At 45.7% G+C, this 20685-nt stretch overlaps 2 protein-coding genes across 2 annotated transcripts; both read right to left on the bottom strand.

Moving 5' to 3' along the window:
* Positions 1-4101: 4101 nt before the first annotated feature.
* LOC105561156 (bone morphogenetic protein 7-like) lies at positions 4102-7786 on the bottom strand. Its single transcript, XM_012010902.1, has 5 exons — positions 7292-7786; positions 6606-6762; positions 6359-6504; positions 6149-6250; positions 4102-5815 (listed from the first exon to the last, which is right to left on the bottom strand). The coding sequence occupies exons 1-5, from the start codon at positions 7502-7504 to the stop codon at positions 4754-4756; spliced, it is 1680 nt and encodes a 559-aa protein (XP_011866292.1). The 5' UTR covers positions 7505-7786; the 3' UTR covers positions 4102-4753.
* A 1365-nt stretch (positions 7787-9151) lies between these two features.
* On the bottom strand, positions 9152-17877 carry LOC105561157. Its single transcript, XM_012010903.1, has 8 exons — positions 17472-17877; positions 16765-16863; positions 14707-14810; positions 10611-10824; positions 10271-10324; positions 10030-10172; positions 9748-9902; positions 9152-9372 (listed from the first exon to the last, which is right to left on the bottom strand). Exons 1-8 carry the CDS (start codon positions 17542-17544, stop codon positions 9315-9317), a joined length of 900 nt encoding a protein of 299 aa, XP_011866293.1. The 5' UTR covers positions 17545-17877; the 3' UTR covers positions 9152-9314.
* Positions 17878-20685: the final 2808 nt, after the last annotated feature.

The following is a 20685-nucleotide window of genomic DNA, read 5'->3' as shown; positions in this document are numbered from 1 at the left end:
CCACGGCGGATTAAATATAGCCGTGGATGGATGCATTCGCGTACGCGGAATGCAGCGCGCCGGCACGAGAGCGATCTCTCGAGTGTCGCGAAGGAGCGATATGCAAATTCGCGCGTCGTCCTCGGCTCGTTGCTCCAGGATGAGACTCGAACACCGTAGATCGGTATCGAGGATAGGATATAGAAATCTGTATCGCTACAGACTGCGCAGAGATTTCCTAGGAGAAAATGCCGAGTCTGTCATTTATCGTTTTCAATTCCGTTGCCTGCTCTTCACAATCCCACCAACCGAAAGATGAAAATTTTATCAAAGTATCAATATTTAAAGATATATTACTCTCTCCCAGATCGATTATATTTATCGAAATAATTAGAGGAAAGTTCCCTATTACGAGATCGTATGTGAGATAGCAGGTTTTCAACGTCTAAATTCAATCACAAATATTTTTTCGCGACGATCACACGATCTAACAATGATTTTTCCACTAAACAGATTTCACTTGAACAGCAATAAACTCATGGAACCAATAGACGATGCTTGTTAATTTAAAGCGGAAACCCCGCTATCTCACATTAGAAACTTGTCTCATAATAGGGGACTTCCCTGGATATATTTGTATGCAAGATAAAATATGTCATGTTTATGAAAGACTATGAAACGGACTTGTATATACGTATACAGTATGTATTCATATTCTTTCATAAACATGACACACATACACACATACTGTATATATCTATATCTATATAAAAGAAAATAGAGACGGATTTCTATCACTAGGTGGCTATTGTGTCAACGATCGGTCCTCGCCGCATCCGATTTTGCAAATAATAATCGCGAAATTGTCATTAACGGCGCGACAACGACGTCTCACGTCCACGAGGCATCTCGCTGAGACACGTCGAACGACGTTCGATCGCGGCGAGCGAACGAGCTACGTCGTAGATAGATGTGGCAGGTTTCTCGTGAGCGCTCGGTACCAGTGAACTTTGTTTATATATCGCCCGAAAGAGATAGATTCGACTTTCGGAAGCGTATGGTGAATACTGGGAACGAGAATTGCATTATTCAACTTTCTAATAATTGAACGACTTACAAGACTCCTGAATGCGCGTGCATCTTCGTGGGCACCACACCACGGATTTGCACGCCCGCACAGTTGAGTTTCATCTCTCAAAGTACCAATCCAGGAAATATAGGTCAGAGAGGTATTTGTCGCTTCCACATGCAGGCACTGCAGATGGCCGTATGCCACATTTTTGTCTCTTGAAACCTTTTTTTTGCAAATCTTTTGCAAATTTTTTTGCAATTGGAAATCATTTGGATCCGCTGGTTTCTCTTTCGAGAAACTTTAAATCGGCATCAAGTACTCGCGACGGTTCAGGTATTTTACTGCTTTTTTACTATTTCGCGGAGACGGGGACGTTTTTGTAAATTTCGATTTGGGAGGTGAGGCTGCGACGATTATTTTCTAGGATTATTTTCAATTTTTTAAGAAATATATGTACAGCGAATGACGTAACGCGTTGTTATGTTCAGAACAAGTTTAATTTTTGTTTCAAGATACAAAAGTGTTCTAAGAAATACTCTTGACTCTCACGTTCTGACGCGTCCTTTGCTGGTTGCTCTGAGACAAGACGTGAACACCGCTTAGATCGGTATCGATAGGACGTAGAAATTTATGTTGATAGAGACTTTCTTGAGGAAAATGCCGAGGCAGTCTGTTGCTTATCGTGACTTTTTAATTTTACTTTCTTCACATCCCCAATCAACAAATTGAAATTTTATTAAAGTATCAATACTTAACGATAAATTATTCTCTCCGGTCATATTTATCGAAATAACTACGTATTTGTGCGCAGCATAAAATACGTCATGTTTAGGGAAAAGTGCGAAGAAGAATTGTGCCAATTATTAATTTTTTTATTAAATGTATATTTTTTCATTGGCGATTCATTGGTGCGTTGCGATGAATTTTCTGTTTCTCTTCAGTGCGATTGAGACCAATGAAATATCGCGGGGTTTCTATGCTTCCACGCGTCTCTGCAGAAATGAGGGGTGTAGTAGATGAATATAAAATTAGAAGACTGAATATAATGAGACCCCCCGTTACGCTGGCACGTGTGCTAAAAACGAAGGAGGTCACGGTTCACGTGGAGGGACGAAGCCGGAGCGACGTCTCGTCGAGCGAGTACACTGCGTGATCGCCCGCAATTTCGTTCAATCTTGCGAAATTGCGCGATTTCACCGCGGGACAATTATTCAATCGGGATATCACGGCGTCTTATTTTACTCAATCTCATAGGGTCGCGGGCGGGGCCGATTACAACGTAATAAAAGTCCCGTGCGATTTACCGTTGCTGGAACATGGAGGAAATGTTGAAGGAAACGGATACTCTTCGCAAACAAGTAAAATATACCTTCTCATATTTTTCCTCTCAATTCTCCACGCGACTTGAGAATTATACACCTATGTATCTATACTTTCTAAAAGTCAATCAGTGAACCATCACTGAAAACAGTGAATAGTCTGCACTGATTTGTAGTTGAAACTATAGAGGAAAGTCCCCTATTATGAGATAGGCTCCTAATAGATAGCGCAGTTTCTGCTAAATTAAATAGGCATCGTCTGTTGATTCCATCATGAATTGATTACCCTTGGTGTGAAGTCTATTTAGTGGAAAATTGATTGTTGATTCGCGTATTCGTTGCGAAAAAAGCTTTGTGATTGAATTTGGTCGCTGAAAACCTGCTGTCTCACATTAGAATCCTATCGCATAATAGGGGACTTTCCTCTGTTACTGAAAATTGCGGTGGTACGCTTATAACTGTAAATCAGTGACTATTCACTGTTTTCTTATTGATTTTAATCCACTGATTGACTTTTGGAGAGTATATTTTTCAAGTGTCTCAATGATTTGATTAACATTTTCCACTTCGCACTTGTATAGTAAGCAAAAATTCCGATCACAGAGAATTAAAACGTCATACGTTTTATATCGGGCGTCTAAGTATTGTTTTGAAAGATATCAACGAGTAACTTATCGCGTGAAGGCGTAACGATACGATCGCGCGAGAGAAACCCGGGAACAGCAAGCGATCTCTTGCACTTCGCGTTTGCAATCCGTTCTTGCTGTCTCGTCGACTGCCGTTGCTGTCAATTCGCATCCTAGCGGTTTTGTCCCCAACTCAGTCGAGAAAGACGTATTGCTATAAAATAATGAAAAATGCAGCAACAATGCACCACGAAGTCCGTATCCTACAGAATTAAATCCCGCGAGAACGTTGGGCACCTCCTTTTGGGAGATTCTTATCGTCTGCTAGAGAGGAATCGGGGTTTGCAATAATCAATAATTGCAGTCACAATGTCGCTTAAGTATCATTTTATTCCTTGTTTTTTTTTGCTCTCGCTTGGCTATAAATAAATTCGGCGAGATGCGTCGCCGTTTATATATGTACACGCACAGCTCGACCTCGTCCGTCTAATCCTACGTTTACGCTTACGGCAATAATTTAACGGTGCTACGATTTAGCAGTACACTAATACAGAGATATATCGTTAGTTCTATACGTGATACTACGCGCGCACTTGGGAATGTTCTTATGTACAAGAGTAGCTGCGTGTGGCGTGCCGATTGCAGGATCATCACGTTGGATCTCCGGGAATGACAGCGCTAAGAGAATGCTCCGTTAATCCATTAAAAGCCATTAAAACTACGAGTTAGTAAAACAGATTGGACCGAGCCCTTCAGCGATGAAGCGATCGAATAAGAGAATCAAAAGGCTATAACGCGATCGGTCGACAGCCTGACTATTTACAACGAAAAGTTATCCCGCGATCCTTTAGCCGCGAGCAAAAACGAGCTAACGATCAAATCTTTATATATTATACTTGTATAAAGAAAATGCAACTCGGGATGTGCGCCAATTGGATTTACATATATTGCTGCGATACCCTTGGATGGTGTTTCAAGATAGGGAGATGGAAAAAGAGACATAGAGGAAAGTTCTCTATTAGGATTCTAATATGAGATAGGTTTTCAACGTCCAGATTCAATCGTTTTTCGCAACAATCACGCGATCTAACAATCAATTTTCCACTAAACAGATTTCACTCCAAGGGCAATAAATTCATAGTGGGACCAACAGATGATGCCTATCAATCTAACAAGAAACTGCGCTATCTGTTAGGAGCCTATCTCATAATAGGGGACTTTACTACCACGCGATACTTGGCATTGCCAAGGGAGCGAGGGAGGAGATAAAAAAAGGTTTATACAGAAAGTTAGCTTTACGATATCATCCCCCTGATAAGATCAGAAGTGCTGGGAGAAAGTTGAAAGAAATAACCGAGGTGTACAGGAACTTGTTATACGACATTGCGAAGAAGAGGGAGGTTTACGATAAATTCAGGAGGGCTTCAAAGGGCATCTCAACCAGCGCAGGCGGAAGAGGTGCCACGTATACCTTTCATGGCAATCGATGACTTTTGTGGAAATATCGAATATATTCCCGTGTATTACAGAGTCTAGACAGGGATTTCCTCCTCTCCCCGAGTTTCTTTAGCTATCGCCGTTTGCCTGACATAGCGCTTACCCCAGCAGCACAGTGCATTGGCTAAACATTGGCCCAGTACAACCAAATATTGGGTCAATGTGTAACCAACGTTTGGTCAATGCACTGTACTACTAGGGTAATCACGGCCGATACCGCGTCTCCTCGGAAGCGTGTCGCGATCAGCTTTTCTACCCTCTTAACGACATCCGCAACGGTCGGCGATCATGTCCTCGTACATCTTGAGCACGACGTTCTCGTTGTCGTCGTAGAAGAGGATGCTGGTGCTGAGCAGCTTGGTGGGCACGCAGCACGGCCTCTCGACGCCCTTGGCCATCTTGTGCACGATCGCCTGTATCGTCGCGTGATTCGTCGGCCGCTGGTCCTGGCTGAGGGGCGGCTCGCACACGCCCTTGCACTGGTACGCGGAGTAGCCGGCCGGCGCGATTATCGATGACGACAGCCCGATGTCGCGAAAGTCCACGTAGAGCTCGTGCCTCGTGCACTCGGTCGCGTTCCCCGGCTGCTCCGGCGCCGTCGGATTCTGGCTGTTCGCCGACCGCGCCGGTCGGCGACGTCGCCCCGCCGCCAATCTGTCTCGCGCCGCTTGGCCCAGCCTCTCGCGAAACATCGCTCTCTCGTAGATGTCCATCGACGTGAGGATCCGCGTGATCCGCGAGCGGCCTTTCGACACGATACCACCGGTGGTGCGTCCGCGAGAGGGGTCCGCGTCGCGCCGACGGCGCTTCGTTACTTCCAGAGGACCGCCATAGCGAGAAGCTCCGCCCTGGTCATCTCCCCCATCCTCCCCCTCCTCCTCTTCTTCGCGTCTCTTCTTTTGTCGCTGGAAAAATTCCGGCTCGCGTCTATTCACCAACGAGACCTCCTCGGGTTGACCGCCGCCTCTACGTTGCCTCTTGTGCCTCCTGTAGTGCCCGGCGCTGTCATAATCGTTCTCCAGATCGATCTTCTCGTTTCCCGCGTCCTTCTCGTACACGAGACCCTTCCCGCGGTTCCTATTGTCATCGTCCTGGTTTCCATATGCGTAATATTGCGGCGCGACCACCGATCTTCCGCTGGTCCGGTCGCTGCTGTCGTCGTCGAAGAGCACCAGTATCGGCTGCTTGCTGTGGTGATAGTCGTCGCGGCGGGAGAACTCCACCGACACTTCGTCCTCGAAAAGATTCTGCGCCATCACCAGGAGGCCCAGATTCGGCTCGCCACTCATCCACTCGAGGACAGCTTGTTTCACATTGAATATCTGTACAAACGTCACCTAACTGAAGTATCCAATGCGACATATCACACATTTAGTTACGTAAAATTCTGTTTTTTTTAAATGAAATTGACATCTCGATGTTTAACGAATTCTTCAAGCTATGAAATAATTCGATAAATTGTCAAGGCATTGTAAAACGAAAAAGGATTCTAAGAAAAATCTTTCTAGAGACAATCACAGGGTTTTTCGGCAAATCTGATCTGATTTTGAAAATAATGGCGATTAAAGGTCCAAGACATTCTTAAAATGGGAAATCAGACATGGAAAGGATATAAGAGTGGAAACTGTTATTTCGAAAAAATTGTCAACGCCCACCTGCCAACCGGAAGCGTGCGCGCCGACGTAACGAACGCTCAGCAATCTGTGAAGCTCCGGCACGTCGAAACTGCGATCGTCCAGGACTTGGTACACCCTTATCTGCGCATATATCAAGATGAACGCGTCAACACGGCAGTTCAGTCTGATTGTCATGCATTTGAAGATTGACAGCTCTGATCGGCGACGCCAGCCGTGCCAGGCACTTACCAGATAATAAGGCGACGCGGACGTCAGCGGACGCACGTTCCTCGGCGGCGTTTTCTTCCGGTAGAGATGCAGCTCGGCCTCCAGCACCGATTCGTTCATCTCCAGCCCCGAGACGTTGAAGAAGTAGAAGTGCGACAGTGAAGGGTCTGCGCGCGAAACAACGAGAAACGTTTAAGATCCGTGATTCTCTCGGTCCGGCCAGCGGATTCCGTCCGAGTTTCGCGATTATACTGACTGAAAGAATTACCCCTCTCGACGAAGCTGCGCACGACTCTGGCGTTGTACGGATTTCGGCCTCGCGTGACCCCGCTGGGATCGGCGATAGTGTTGTAGAGCTCCATCATGAATTGCGGCGGTACCTTGCGGTGGGCCAGATTCTCGTTCTGACTCCGAATACCGAGGATCTGCAACGCCGTTAAATGCGGGGATTGAGATGGTGTCATCGTTGCGAAACGACAAATTGCGAATTCGGAACTGCGGGAGATTACGACGCCGGGTTTGAAAGGTCCGCGTGAGACGAGCGAGTTCGAAACGTTGCGCGTTGGGCGGATCATCGCCCCGAATCCCGATCCCAAATAGCACGGAGAATCCAAAGAGAACTCCTTTTTTTTAATTCCCGAGTTATGAAATTAATTCTTTTTCCACTTGAAAAAGAACACAATCTTAATTTCGCTTTTGTATCGTCAATAATTCCGAGTTCTTGTTCAGGTACGAAAGGAATTCTTTTTATACTCTATATAAGAATTCGCACGAGGGAATTGTTTTGGAGTTCATTTTGAACAGATTATTACGTCAATTTATAAGGAATTTAAAAAAGTGAATCCTTCGTGAGTCCGTAACGACCACCTGTGCCATTTGGGATGCGTGACACGCGCGAACACGTTTGTCGTTCGCGTTGGAGAACGTTAATCGCGGAATTAACGTCGTTGTCACCTCTTGCATCTTCTGCAGGGCCTCCTCTCGTCGGGGCGCGAGGTCGTTCTCGTCCGCCGATCGGACGAAGGGCCACGACGATCCTCGAAGCTCTCGCTCGAGGCCATCCTCGTCCTCGATCCGGGTCTCCGACTTCGGGTACGCGTTAACGTCGCGCAGAGACGCCAACGAGAGCAGCAGCACTAGGAAGCGACACGGCGCGCCTCTCGTCATCACCGTCGTGGGTCCACGTACGTCGCGAGGGTGACTTCGTCTGTCCTGTTTCCTCGATCGCGCGATCCACTGTCGATCCCGAGAAATCGCATGCGAAACTCACTCGGCACCGTCTCCGTCTCCGTCGCGCGTCGGTTTACCCTTCCATCGCGGCCGAGAAGGACAGGGAGCCCTTCCTCTCGAGTGTCCTTATCCGGCGCGTCCTTATCAGCGCGGCAAGAAGGCGGAAAGAAGTATACGCGCACGGAGGAGATTTTGCCGAACCGAACGGGATGCTAAGTGGCATATGGGAGGTCTTGGCCGCGAGGAGTCACCTTTATGCTACGCCGGGAGTTGCCTCCCCCGCAACTCGTTCGCCCCCCGCGGCATTGGCTCTCTTCTCGCTTCTCCCTCGCCGTCGTCGGTGGACGGGGACCCCTCGGCTCGGATCCCGTGGCGCGATCTTCGCGCTCTAGCGATGTTGCCTCCAGTATTCCTTGGCCCTTTAACCCACTGGGCGGACTCGCAAAAATACGCAAGTCGAATTTGCGCGATCGTCACGTAAAGTAAAAAAATTTTCCACTTGAGGAAAGTCCACTTAAACTTGCGTCCGAAAATGCTTTTCTCACAGCTCTTCGGGAGTTAGTTTGTTTTTCGATTTTTTAGCGAACGCATAAATTATTTATGCAGCCATTTTGAATTTTGCAAGTGGAACTTTTATGTGGTCACGAAAGGGTTAAAGAGCGAAAAATTGATGATGCACGAGAGATATTCTCATTGTAAAGCGCGGACTTGGACATTTCCAAATTCGACGAAATATTTCTCCAGGAAAAGGAGCGATAATCGCTTTCTCTGACTGGGATTCGTTGGGGAACGATGTACGAACGTTTTTTTTTCTGCGATGATCAATTAACTGGTCGAGATCGATGAGAGAAGCCGAGACTTTAAAAAGGCCGAGAGATACGAGGTCGCGCTCCAACGATGACACCGCGCGGCTATTAAAAACGGCGAGCGCTTCCTAAATTCCGCGGATTCGTAAGTGCCGAGTTATGTGATTGGTCACGCGGCGATATTTAGGCGGATTTGACGTCGACGATTTATTTATTCGTACTCTTAACGAGAGACTCGCGAGGGCCGATGATTTATCCCGGCGAATTTTTCTCGCCCGCCGACTTTATTTTCGTACGGTGCTTTGTTTTTTCTAATTCCGAGGCCTTGCCCGAACCCGCGGTGCCGTTCGCGCTGCATTGTCGGCCGATAATCGCAGTTGTGCAGATACCCCGCTCCGTTATCGATAAACGTCCGCCCACGTGGCCGGACCGTCGCGGTCGCACGCCAAAGTCGCAAAAGACGCGGCGAGATATTTGCCAATTGTTGGGCGCGCGCGGTGGAACTATACTTACCGAGGAATCTCTAATTTTAGCGCGTGATTGACTCTATTGTAGTCAACAATAGTCTCTCGTGGGTGCGTCCCGCTGAAATTGGGGCAATCAGGCGCCGGAGGGAGGTTTCGACTCGCCGCGTAACGTAAGAAAGTAACACGGGGAATCGCAAAATGCTGACCCGTAGAACTCGTTTCTATCTATACAAGCTTCATTACCACGGTAAATTTAATGAGTGCCGATTAGCGATACGAAATACAGGGTGCGGGAAAGGAAGGCACACGTCTCGTTCGTGAAAACATCTTGGATTTATTTAGCCACATGGGTTTGTACGTGATGTACCTAGGAACATGGGTGTACGCGCAGAATATGTCTAACACGCTGTCTTTCTCTCCCTTTCGTTTCCGATTCGACTCGGACGTGACGACTCGCAGCGAAATAATTTCAGTCTAGACGCAGGCACACTGGGTGATTTGAATTATTTCTCTCCTCGCTCCTCGTCGGGTTCTGAAAGTTCCAAACGTGACAACGTTAGACACCGATCGTGTTTTACGTTTATACCTGGAGGAAAGTCTCCTATTATGAGATAGAGTAGTATGAGACTGCGGAGTGTCTGCTAAATTAATAGGGATCATCTGTTGCTTCCCTCATAACTTGATTGCCCTTGGAGTAAAATTGGTTGAGTGGAGAATTCATTGTTAGATCGTGTAATCGTTGCGAAAAGAGATCTGCGATTGAATTTGGATGTTGAAATCCCGCTATCTCATGTTGGAAGCTTCTTTCCTCCATAATCCTCGAGTTGGAACGTCGAGAGATATCCGATCGGGAATTAAATTTCTTCTCGAGATGTACGTGATAACAATTGGAATTTGTAAGCTCTACCTGTACTCGTGCACTTTAAATCTGGCCGGGGTGCAAGTGTGCTGCTTCGAATACAGGCCGGCTAAACACCTGGATGGCTCCTTTTTGTCCCGCAAAAGGCACGTCTCCGTCTCGTTCCCCGGACACGTTCCGACGCATTGACCGACGTTTATTTGCTGTCAAGGGTTACAGAAATTAATATCGCCGATACAAGAGAGACGAAAGAACGTGCATAAAGAAATTCGAGCAAAGTGACACATCGACATGTTAATCCTTCTCTTAATTTTATCGAATATTTCGTACTCTGATCACGGGCCTCACGTCTGTCGTGTTCGTGCCCTCTTTGATTGTCAGCTCGCTGTAATCCAGCACAGTTTCCATGTGGTCCATCCGGTGACAATGACCGGCGCAGCTGCATTTCTCGACCATTTGGTAGATCTCGTCACCTTGAAAAAGGGGCGAAAACCTCAATGCGGACGTGCTTGTAAATTACTTAGACTTTGGAGATTTTAATCCCGCGTTTACTCGACGCTCATATACGTACCGTTTGGTCCCTTGACGCTGATTGTGTTATTCCGGACCGGCTTGCAGCCCAAGTCTTGGAAAAGTGCAAGTAGAACGTTAATTTTCGGCTCTCGTAAAAATCGCAGAGACAAAACCGAACGAAGGAAAGACTGTACTCTCTAAAAATTACTCAGTGAATTATCGCTGAAAACGGTGAATAGTCATCGATCGACTTTCAGAGAGTGGACAACTGTTTTTATCTATTGAAGAACATTGCCAATGAAATTAATAACTGGAAGACGACACGCGCAATGATAATCGCGTATGGACCACCGTATTTCCTCTTAGTCACGTCCCGGAGAGTTCTCGGGGGGTCGTACCTTTGCCGCAATGGCCGATGCAAACCCCGACGTCCACAACTGTCTGGTAGGGCGTACCGGAGTGTACGTGATGGGTGTAGGACTCCCGTCTGCAGGCCGATTCCGGCGAGCACTCGCAGGCGTCTATAGCCTCGATTACGCGAACACCCTGCAACGTGGACACTCGCTCCAGTTTGGCGGCCCTCGCGCGACAGTGGGAATCCGATGAACATTTCTGAAAGGCAGGCAGCGAAATCCATGAATATCTTTTACAGAATCATTCGGTTTCCTTTCGCGCGCGTATAATCTCAGGTGTGTGACTCAAGGTACGGAAATGATACGTACGCTTTTCTAAATCTCTATTGTAGACTGGGACTTAGGAAAAATAGTATCGTGTGCCGTTGGCTTTAGTAAAACTCAAGATACGGAAACAGTACGTATACCAACGACGTCTACATAGTAGTACATACGTTATTCCTGTTCCTATTTCCGATCTTTCTCGGCAGTGAGAACGAGACATCGAAGAGTGATTGATATCAAAGATAATCCTTTTTCTAATTTACATTTCATAAAATATTGAATAAAGTTAGCGACACAATTTTTATATATTAATAACGAGATATTTCTTAATATTTTGTACAACTTATTTCGTGAAATAATTCCGATCAAGAACTTTAGGCTATCCTTGGTTGCAAAGCCGCATGGGAAGGTTTCCAATGCCGAAAGATGTAAGGATATAATAAACCACTTAGCATTAAATATTTTATTTAATATGCAATCCTGCAACATAAGATAATTTCTAAATTGTCAGCAGAATAGCTTCAGGAGATTAACACAATTAGTTATCTTTTAAGCTGAATCTTAAATCTTGAATTTCTTGGCGATAAAAGTCTTTCGGTTTCGAGCTAAAGAATAAATCAAGCTCCCTCTTACACCACATTATTTATGGGATGACCCAATTTTTCGATTATTTTAAATTGAACGTTGTTGAGAGATAAAGTCTTAAAATCAAAACTCGTCTGGAAGAAGGAAAAGGTTTGACCGACGATATTAAGAAGGTATTTCGCGGGATAAAAAAGTAAATAACCTCAGAGACTCTTTTACGGGTCCAGAAGTTAATGCGTGCCGCTAATAGTTCGCAACTAATCAAGCCAGTTGTCACGACGTTTTTACGTAGTGTAAAAAAGCCGTTTTAACGACGGCTTTAAAGACACGATCGCGCCTCGCTATCGGGGATCATATCGGCCGTTTCAATAAATCTGTCGCCCCCCGGGCGACTGCCGTCATCCATCCAGCGGGATCCAGCGGGCGCATAATTCCGGGATTTAGTGGCTGGACACGCCGGCGCCGGCGCCGCGGAGAGGATCGGTGACCGCGGCGCCGGGTCCGACCTTCGAAGGACGCAAAACACGTCGCCCTGGTCGCCTCGGCGTTTCGCGTGCACCGCCTCCACCTCGCCCGACGGTCCCCCTTTCCCCCGGTCTTGCCGTCGGGGCCCCGGCTCATCGCGCCATCGTGGCGCGTAGCACGGCTGCTGTAAAAAAACCATATCCGCGCCCACCGACCGATCGGATTGCGTCACGTAACGAAAATAGCCCTCCTCCGCGCCCCGTCGACCGGCCCGGCCCGAAGATCCGGAATATCCGGGAAGGTGTCGTCCCCCTTATGCTAATTCCACGCACGTACTATCTAATAAATTGTGGCAATCCATTAACAATTGACCGTAAAGTGTAATCGGGTAATCCCGGAGACGAGCATTTTTTTAATTGAAATGGAAAGCGTACGCGCTCGTCGTTTTGGCATACGGTGGAATGGTGAGAACAAATAAAAAAGACGTTCACCTCGTTTCTTTACTTAAACAATGAAATGTGCACGTTCGTCAATTCGACGGTGTCGATTCGACAATTTTTCTCGATCGATTTAAAGACTCAAGATTGGACCAAACACAAGTAAAAGGCAACACTCGCAAAGCAGGCATCGAGTCCCATGGGATCTCTTAAGGCTGGTCTACAATACATGGAGTAAGCTGGAGTAAGGAGTAGGAGTAAGGAAATAAATCCATCAATCATGGCATTTTGATTCACCGAGAGTAAGCCTAAGAGCTGAAGTAGGAGTAAGAAATAAAATGGATTTATTTCCTTACTTCTACTCCTTACTCCAGCTTACTCCAGCTTACTCCATGTATTGTAGACCAGCCTTTATGTATTTGCAATCCCATACAGCACAAACTTCCAAGGGACGGCCTCAGAACATCTTTAGGACGTCCTTAGGACATTCTACGTCCTAAGGACGTCCTAAAGATGTTCTGAGGACGTCCCTTGGAAGTTTGTGCTGTATGGGATCCCTCACATTTGCCGTTTGGAAGAAGCCTTCCCAGCGAGAAATGACTCATGGATCGATGTCGAAACGATGTCGAATCGATGTCAATTCGACGGATCTATGAGACATTTCTCGTGTGGGAAGGCTTTTTCCAAACGGCAAATGTGAGGGATTGCAAATATATGAAAGATCCCATGGGACTCGATGCCTGCTTTGCGAGTGTTGCCTTTTATACTTTTACTTGTGTTTGGTCCAATCTCGAATCTTTAAATTGATCGAGAAAAAATACACTTTTAATATTTTTCCGTTAATGTTTTCCTTAAAAATAGATGCCCATCGTGCGTGTAGAAAATTTATCATTCCTAACTATATTAATATTAATTTTAATACAATGTAATTAATTATCTAGGAACAATATTACATACATATTTTACACGGAGAGAATTTTCTCTTGAAATTTACCCTGAAAATCATGTAATCGTGAAACAATGTGGCATTGCGAAGAACTTTATACGAGTTTTTTTTAATTTCACCATACATTTTACTAAGAAAATGTATACGTTTAATTACTAGTAAAACGTATGGTAAAATTTCGAAAACCTCTCATAAAATTCTTCGAAATGCCGCGTTGTCTCAGGATTACATAATTTTCAGACTAAATTTTAAGAGAAAATTCTCTCCGTGTAGAAAAGGTATTACAGCGTAATAAGTACGTGGAAGAGGGATTATAATTTTATCCACGAATGAATTGTTTGCAATTTTCTTTTTGCAAGATGCAAGACATTAACTATTATATTAATTCATTCGTATGCTAAGAAGAAAACTCCCTTCACCGAAGCTCAAGCCAAGAATAGCCGCCGAGGACTTCAACGAAGTCTGCATGTAACAAAGGCCCCAAATTGTGTTGCAAGCTGCAAAATTATCGGCGTAAAGATTCGGCCGGACATTATCTCGCCGTAAAAGTCGCGAAGATCGCGCGTTAGTCCCGGCGTGGCCGCATTCCAACTCGCGATCCTGCGCCTCATAAATCTGCACACGACGTTCCTGCGAGTCTCTCGCCCTTCGCGTAGCCCTCGGTTGCACGGCTCGCCGAGAGTCACGAGACGTTACCACGCACGCTGTGTCGAAATATTTCAACGAGCAACGATAGCTTCTTCGATAATTTTTTTCGCAAGCGATCTGTTCATTATTCTCTTTGTTCCATTTCTCAAATGAACACGTCCCTGTATATCGAAACGTCTTCGACGAAATATTTGATTGATACGATATTTCCTCGCAGAAATCAAATTTGCGAACGCGTGGCGCAAATCGTTATTTTTTCTTGGAATAACATATGACTATTTCGCGACTATTGAGACATACAAGTCGCACTCTCTCATTCCTTGCGATGTGTCCCATAAAATAAGGATAATAAATAATTCGATCACGAAAAAGTAGTTTATCCGACTAGTCAGTATATTAATTATACGATTTGTCTTTCTTCGTGGAGTCTCAAATCGCGGGTTCTTGAATTTCACGCTTGGCATCGAACGCAACGATTAGGTAACAATGCGCCCACGTGCACGGAGGTATCCGTGTCGCATTGGGTGAATTCCCAACGCTGACGAGCGGCGATCGAACGTTGAATCCCGTTCGAGTGTTCTCCGGAATGTTCGATGTAGTATCGAGCCTCCGTAATTGTCGATTGTATTAAATATTAATAGATACAAAAACCGCGATCCCGCGTCGTCGATCGGAATCCGATAATCTCGGCGTACAATTGAAGCGAGAAAAGAGCTTCGTTTGAACGAGGACTCACCTGCACCGCCGGTCGACTTGCGTCCCCGGGATCGTCGGACACGTGTCGCGGGCATAATTTCCGGCAGTGTCCAGCGTCGATCTGGATAACTTCTCCGGATATCCCTGAACAAGATTGATCTATGTTATACGAGCAGCGTTTCTGTTACAGCGTATAAAACATATGGTACACGCACCGGCATAAATGCTGTCCCTATCCTTGTGAGGTACACGCACACAACTAGAGTCCCTGTAGTTGTGTGCGTGCACACCTCACAAGGATAGGGACAGCATTTATGCCGGTGCGTGTACGTGGTAAATCGGTGTGCACGACGTCGATCGGATACTTTCGGAGAAGTTGATTGATCTAATCCAGCGATTTTCAATCGGTATGTTGCGAGAAATTTACAGGTGCGCCGTGATAATTAAAAAAAACATGCAATACCTAACTATTTAGTCAGACGCACTGACCCCTTTTCCCTTAGATTGTCAACTAATATATTTTTTTACATGCCGCGGAATTTTGGTAATTAGTTTGTGTGCCATGAGATGAAAAGGATTGGAAATCGCTGATCCAATCGCATCGTTAAAAAATTAGAAAGAGGGAGATTTAGTCAGAGGCACTGATCTCTTGTCCCTTATATTGTCAACTAGTATATTTTCTACATGCCATGGAATTTTATTAATTAGTTCGTATACCATGAGATGAAAAGGATTGGAATTTGCTGATCCAATCGCATCGTTAAAAAAATTAGAAAGAGGGAGAAGGAAGCGCCGGAACAAAGCCTAAGAAGGGGTGGCGCCTACATGACCGAATCGCGATGTGCGTACAACTCTGCTATTTTTGCACGCGAACGCGTGGGACCGGGAGCGCGGGAATATTTGTCGTCGACATGGCGAGGGGGAAGGCTCCTGGGCGATTTATCGCGTTACGTTGCAAATAAAAGTAAGTGCGGGCCGAGGTCCAGAGAGAAATGCGTCGTCGGTTATCGTCCGAAGCGAGTCGGCAGGGGGGGGAGGGGGAGACAGACTACTCGGCGGGAGGCGTACGGCGTTTTAATCGAAATTAATATTTCGATTAAAGCGCTGGGCAGACGATCTCTTTCTTCGTAAGCGCGGTCAAACGTCCCAGCCGTTCAATTGAAGCCAATAGATCGACGGGCGAAGTGACGCGCGACGTGAAATTCGAGGCTCCTGGGCCTCGGAGAAGGACAAGAGTGCCTTGTCCACTTGCACGCGAATATTTAATCGTATTACTCATCACTTTGCCCCGACTAAACGCTACGCAAATTATAGAGATTTCACGAAGGTGCCTCGAAACTTATCAATTTGAATTCACTTATAATTCTTTAGGCTCTGTTTGTAACGCAAATAATAGCATTTTTCTTTTCAACAAGATGTACACGCAAAAGTATTACTGGAAACTAAACGTTGTTAATATTTGTGCTATCCACATAAAACGGTCAAGTTTACTTATTATTAAGCTCTGTTTAATTCAACTCCGTTAATGTTTGTAGAACCAAATTATGTAAAGTTGTATAGTTTTATATAGAAACTAACTCTTTTTTTTAAATTCTCCTGAATCGTGTGTTTGACGCAACGTGTCTAGTTGAGCGATGGAAGATGAGAAACCTATTTCAACGAAGTTATCTTGGGACGAGGAGGAAAAGTGCGAAATATTCCCGTCCAATGTAAATTCATAACACGTTTTCGGGATGTCCTCTTAAATCGGAGAGATACCTCGCAGTGCGACGTCACAAAACGTCTCGCCTTAATCGGTATCGTGCAAATTGGACGATTCGCCGTAACCGGATGTTCCGTTCCCTTTCCCCCCGTTAGGACGCGTTCATTGATTAAGCACAGGACACGGTATCAATTCGCTGTGCCGTACGCGCGAAGGAGATCGTGAATCGCTCATTAACAGGCGCCTCCTCGCGAGTTTCCTTCACAAACGTCGCATTTTCCTCTCTCTTATATTGAATACATATTGAATTATACATCGAATTGATATATACATTGGATAACAGGGTCAAAGGCAGGAATAGTCAGGAAGTAATTGACGTTTTGGTTAGATGCTCACCGTATCCGACGTCGATCAGCTTCTCGTATCGGGCGCAGCACGTGTACTGTCGCGGTTCCTCCGAGTTTCCTTCGTTCCCTGACTCCTTCTCGCCGAAAACTAGGGGGCAAAAATCGCGAGGCGATCACGAGTGGAGCACAATCGAGGAACACGAAATTCGTAATCGCAGATGAAACGTGCCTCTCGTGCCCCCGCGCGGGGACGATTTAGACAAAATTAAAGTTCTAAGGCTCAATGTTCTCGTTTAGATTTCGAATTTGTGTGAAAGAATTGAAATTAAATTGCGTCTTGCGGACGACTCTTCTCGGAGCAGAAACAGAATTTATGTCCATTAACTCGCTTTTTATCTCCTTCCGATTCTAAGAATTAGAAAACGAAAACAAGCAAAACTTAGCTTAAACCGAAATCAAACTTGATCTCTATTGATAGAAATCGACACGTTAGTGCAATTTAAACGAACTCAATGTTTTACTCCGCGGTCTTGGGCAAAAAGATAAATCTGATTTCGTCTTTCATCATCGTTCGGAAATTTATAAAAGATTTCATTCTAAAAAAAAAGACAAGGCGAAAAGTACGAGAAGCTGTCCTTTCACATTTCTGTGGTTTTCGAACATGCAGAATCCGATATGTATCCCTCTGCGTCGAGACGAAAAGCGGATGAGAGAAAAGCAGAGCGGGACAGAGGGGTGAGGCTTGATCGGCGTTACCTAGTCGCAAATTAGCCACGCAAACTAATGCGAAACCGGCGAGGACGGTCCACCGTCCCCTCGTGCCTTGCATATCGATACCGATTACCGGAGCGGATGACAAGCGGACGTGCGAGCGGAAACGTTCACCGGCAAGAAGCAGGGACCGATCGTCGTCGCGATCTCTCACGATTTCGCCGCGAATCCTCGGACCACCAGGGGATGATCCCGAAGCATCCGGACGTGCCTCGGTATCGCTCCCTCCCGGAGAACGCGGCGGATAACGCGGAGGCCGAGTCGGCGAGGAAGACGGCGGCCGGTCGGGGATCGGTATCGAGGGGAGATCGATCGCGTATCGGACTCGTGCCTGCTACCCACGCGGCTTGCGATCCGCGGGAAGACTGGCCGTCTGCCGTGGCCGGCCGGGAGACGTCCGGCTGACAGCGGCGGATCTCTATTAATCTCGTTTGGTGAACGGGGTCCGCCTCGTGACGGACCGTCCGTCACGGTCTCTCGCCACCGGTCGCACCCGGGACGGCCGCTCGATCTGACGCAGGTCCCGTGATTGGCTATACGTCCCGAGGACTTTCTCGTTTCCACCCCTAGGGAGAAACGGGCGCGGGCAGAAGCGAAACTCGTGCAGTCAATATTTGTCAGGACCTCCCGTTTTTCTTGCGTCGCTCTGTACATTTAGCAGCCATCGGAAGCTCGGCCAACTCGGGAAGAGCTTGTTTTTGCTCCCTCCCGAGGGGAGTTTGTGTTTACCGGAGAGTTTAGCCCCGCCGTACCGAGGATTTCGCATTCGAACGTCGCGATACGGCTCTGATTGAGGGGGCTAATCAGCGTCCCCAGCTTCGGGAAGATCGGCTGAAGTCTGTTGACGTTTTGTCAAGTAGCAGCCGCTTGTGTCACATTTCGTCTCTGCACGGGAAAAGTGACGCAAGTGGAAAATAGCAAGAACGATTTTAAACTTTCAACTTTTCCAGGCGCATATTATATTAATGATTACACTTTACACATCGAAATAATACATGCAGCAATTACAATTTCTCCCGAATCACGAGCTTAATGATAATTTTTTTAATGATATAGTTTGCGCTTCGTTTTTAACATAAATTATAAAACTCATATTTTTGACCTGTGTCACTTTCTTTACAGAAATATAAGAGAAACAAGTACCAGAAAATTATTGTACATCAGTAATTTCTCATTATTTCATTATCGAACTCTGGAAATTATTCAGTATGTCTTTTTCGTTCCTAGTATTACATTTCTGTAAGGGTTTCCTTGTGCAAAGGCGATTTATTAGGATACTCTCCTGTCATATCGCGAAGGCTGATTTTCCTTTGAGACAGAATTCGTCCTCAGATTCTTTCCGTTCCGAATGAACATTAGGAACACTCGAAAAAATGATCTTGCAACTGCAGCAACAATTTTCCAGGTACGAAAAAATAATTGAGATGTATAAATGAATAGCCAAAACTGCGAAATCGCATATGTTTCGTATTTAGTCAATTTGAATAACAGAATTTCTACCTCAACTATTAGCGAATGTTAGAAAGAATAAAGTCTTTCTGTGACGAACATCCATTATAACGTTTGATTGCAGTACATAAATAACTATATTTCTTAAGATCTGTGTCCACGATGCTAGGTCCAAGTTCTAGTATCGTGGACACAAGCTTTTACAAAAATTATTCTAGCTGGTACCGAAATTCATTTTTATCCTATGCAAATGATTAATATTTAGTCATGAAACATAAACTTTTCAGAAGGTATTGCTAGAACATTGCTAGAATATTGCAGCTACAAATTTTGTAGGCTGCAAACAATTGTCTAGCAGATACACAAAGTAGCTGCAAATTTGTGTTCCGACACCTAGAAATCTACCTGCGTTAGTAAGACACTGTTTTCAGTGTATAATAGGACGTTTGTCGGTTATCGTTATAAAACTCATCACTTTCTATCGTCAACTTATCAGTATAATGCAATCTGAAAGCGCGCGATTATTTTTCGAATTCGCGATATCTCGGCTCGATACGATTTGAAACACAGTAAACGGACTTTCCCCCTGGACTAATTGTAAGACGTCTGTCCCAATCCGAGACCGATATCTAATCGAAACACGCGACGCCGCTTCACAGAAGATAACGTTTTCCTAACAGAAACTTCCGTGACTCCTTCGGTCCCCCAGCGATATTTTCGTCGCTGGAATCCGGGGTGGAGAGGAGAAACGAAGAAAAAAAGGGACAAAAGGGAAAGGACTGTCTCTCCCTCCCTTGCTTTTTCCCGCGGCGCGAGGGAAGGGGGATTCGTTCGTCCAGTTGCAGCATCATCGCATCTGACCGCACCGGGAGATCTCTCGCCCTTCTCCCTTCTCCCTCCCCCCAGTTTCGCCCTCCGCGCTCGTTAGCATCCGCGCTACCGTCGAGGTCGTTGAGGGATCCGCGCGAGAGGTCATTATCATTAACCGTAAATTACCGTGTGCGAATCTCAATCTCGCTCGCTGTAACTCACAGGAGAAGGACGGGGGAAGACGTTACTTTGGCGGAGCCGTCCAGTGGCGTACGGGTTGATGCGAGAGGGTAAGAAAAGGATAAATGTATATTTATCACGAACTTACTAAAAATATACGGACACAGACATTAAAAGGACAAATTAATAAATAAAAAGTACGTCGTCGTCCGCATTTTTTTTTAGACTGTGAAAACGAGAGTGGTTTCACTGTTCCTTATATTTTCCGCATTATTGTGCGCGATGTATTATTTTAAATCGAAGACGGAATATATGGTACGGAATCGAGGTATCGCAAGGGCTCGCGATTGTTACAATAATGATCAGGGACAGACCCTAAGTAGCACAGCACATTGGCTAAACATTGGCCCAGTGTCGGTTATATTAGAAAGGGATTGGCCGATATTGTCCAACGTAAAATTATGAAATGTGTGTATATAATATATACAGGGTGTCCTGAAATTCGCGAATCAAAATACCATAGCAAGAAAGTCGTCGAAAAAATAAATTAAAAAGTTATTTGCCATTTTTCGTTCCGAGCAGTAGTTTTTTTAGATAAAAAGGTTCAAAACAGGCCAATCATACATTATGGTTGAACGGAAACCTGTCCGTGAGTCGCGCGTCGATAGTGTTAGTGCATTAACACTATCGACGCGCGACTCACGGACAGGTTTCCGTTCAACCGTAATGTATGATTGGCCTGTTTTGAACCTTTTTATCT

The sequence above is a fragment of the Vollenhovia emeryi genome, unplaced genomic scaffold (genome assembly GCF_000949405.1).
Source record: "Vollenhovia emeryi isolate VEMERY1.0 unplaced genomic scaffold, V.emery_V1.0 DF939210.1, whole genome shotgun sequence".
NCBI lineage: Eukaryota > Metazoa > Arthropoda > Insecta > Hymenoptera > Formicidae > Vollenhovia > Vollenhovia emeryi.
The sequence above is the reverse complement of the archived record's forward strand: the minus strand, read 5'-3'. Positions and strand labels throughout refer to the sequence as shown.

Excerpts from the sequence above, each read along its gene's own strand:
- LOC105561156 (XM_012010902.1), bottom strand. The coding sequence starts at position 7,504 with ATGACGAGAGGCGCGCCGTGTCGCTTCCTAGTGCTGCTGCTCTCGTTG. Across the intron at positions 6,251-6,358 it reads CCGCGTCGCCTTATTATCTG|ATAAGGGTGTACCAAGTCCT; the intron begins GTAAGTGCCTGG and ends ATATATGCGCAG. Across the intron at positions 5,816-6,148 it reads CGCACGCTTCCGGTTGGCAG|ATATTCAATGTGAAACAAGC; the intron begins GTGGGCGTTGAC and ends ACGTTTGTACAG.
- LOC105561157 (XM_012010903.1), bottom strand. The coding sequence starts at position 17,544 with ATGCAAGGCACGAGGGGACGGTGGACCGTCCTCGCCGGTTTCGCATTA. Across the intron at positions 10,325-10,610 it reads CATCGGCCATTGCGGCAAAG|ACTTGGGCTGCAAGCCGGTC; the intron begins GTACGACCCCCC and ends CACTTTTCCAAG. Across the intron at positions 9,903-10,029 it reads ACGTGAGGCCCGTGATCAGA|CAAATAAACGTCGGTCAATG; the intron begins GTACGAAATATT and ends AACCCTTGACAG.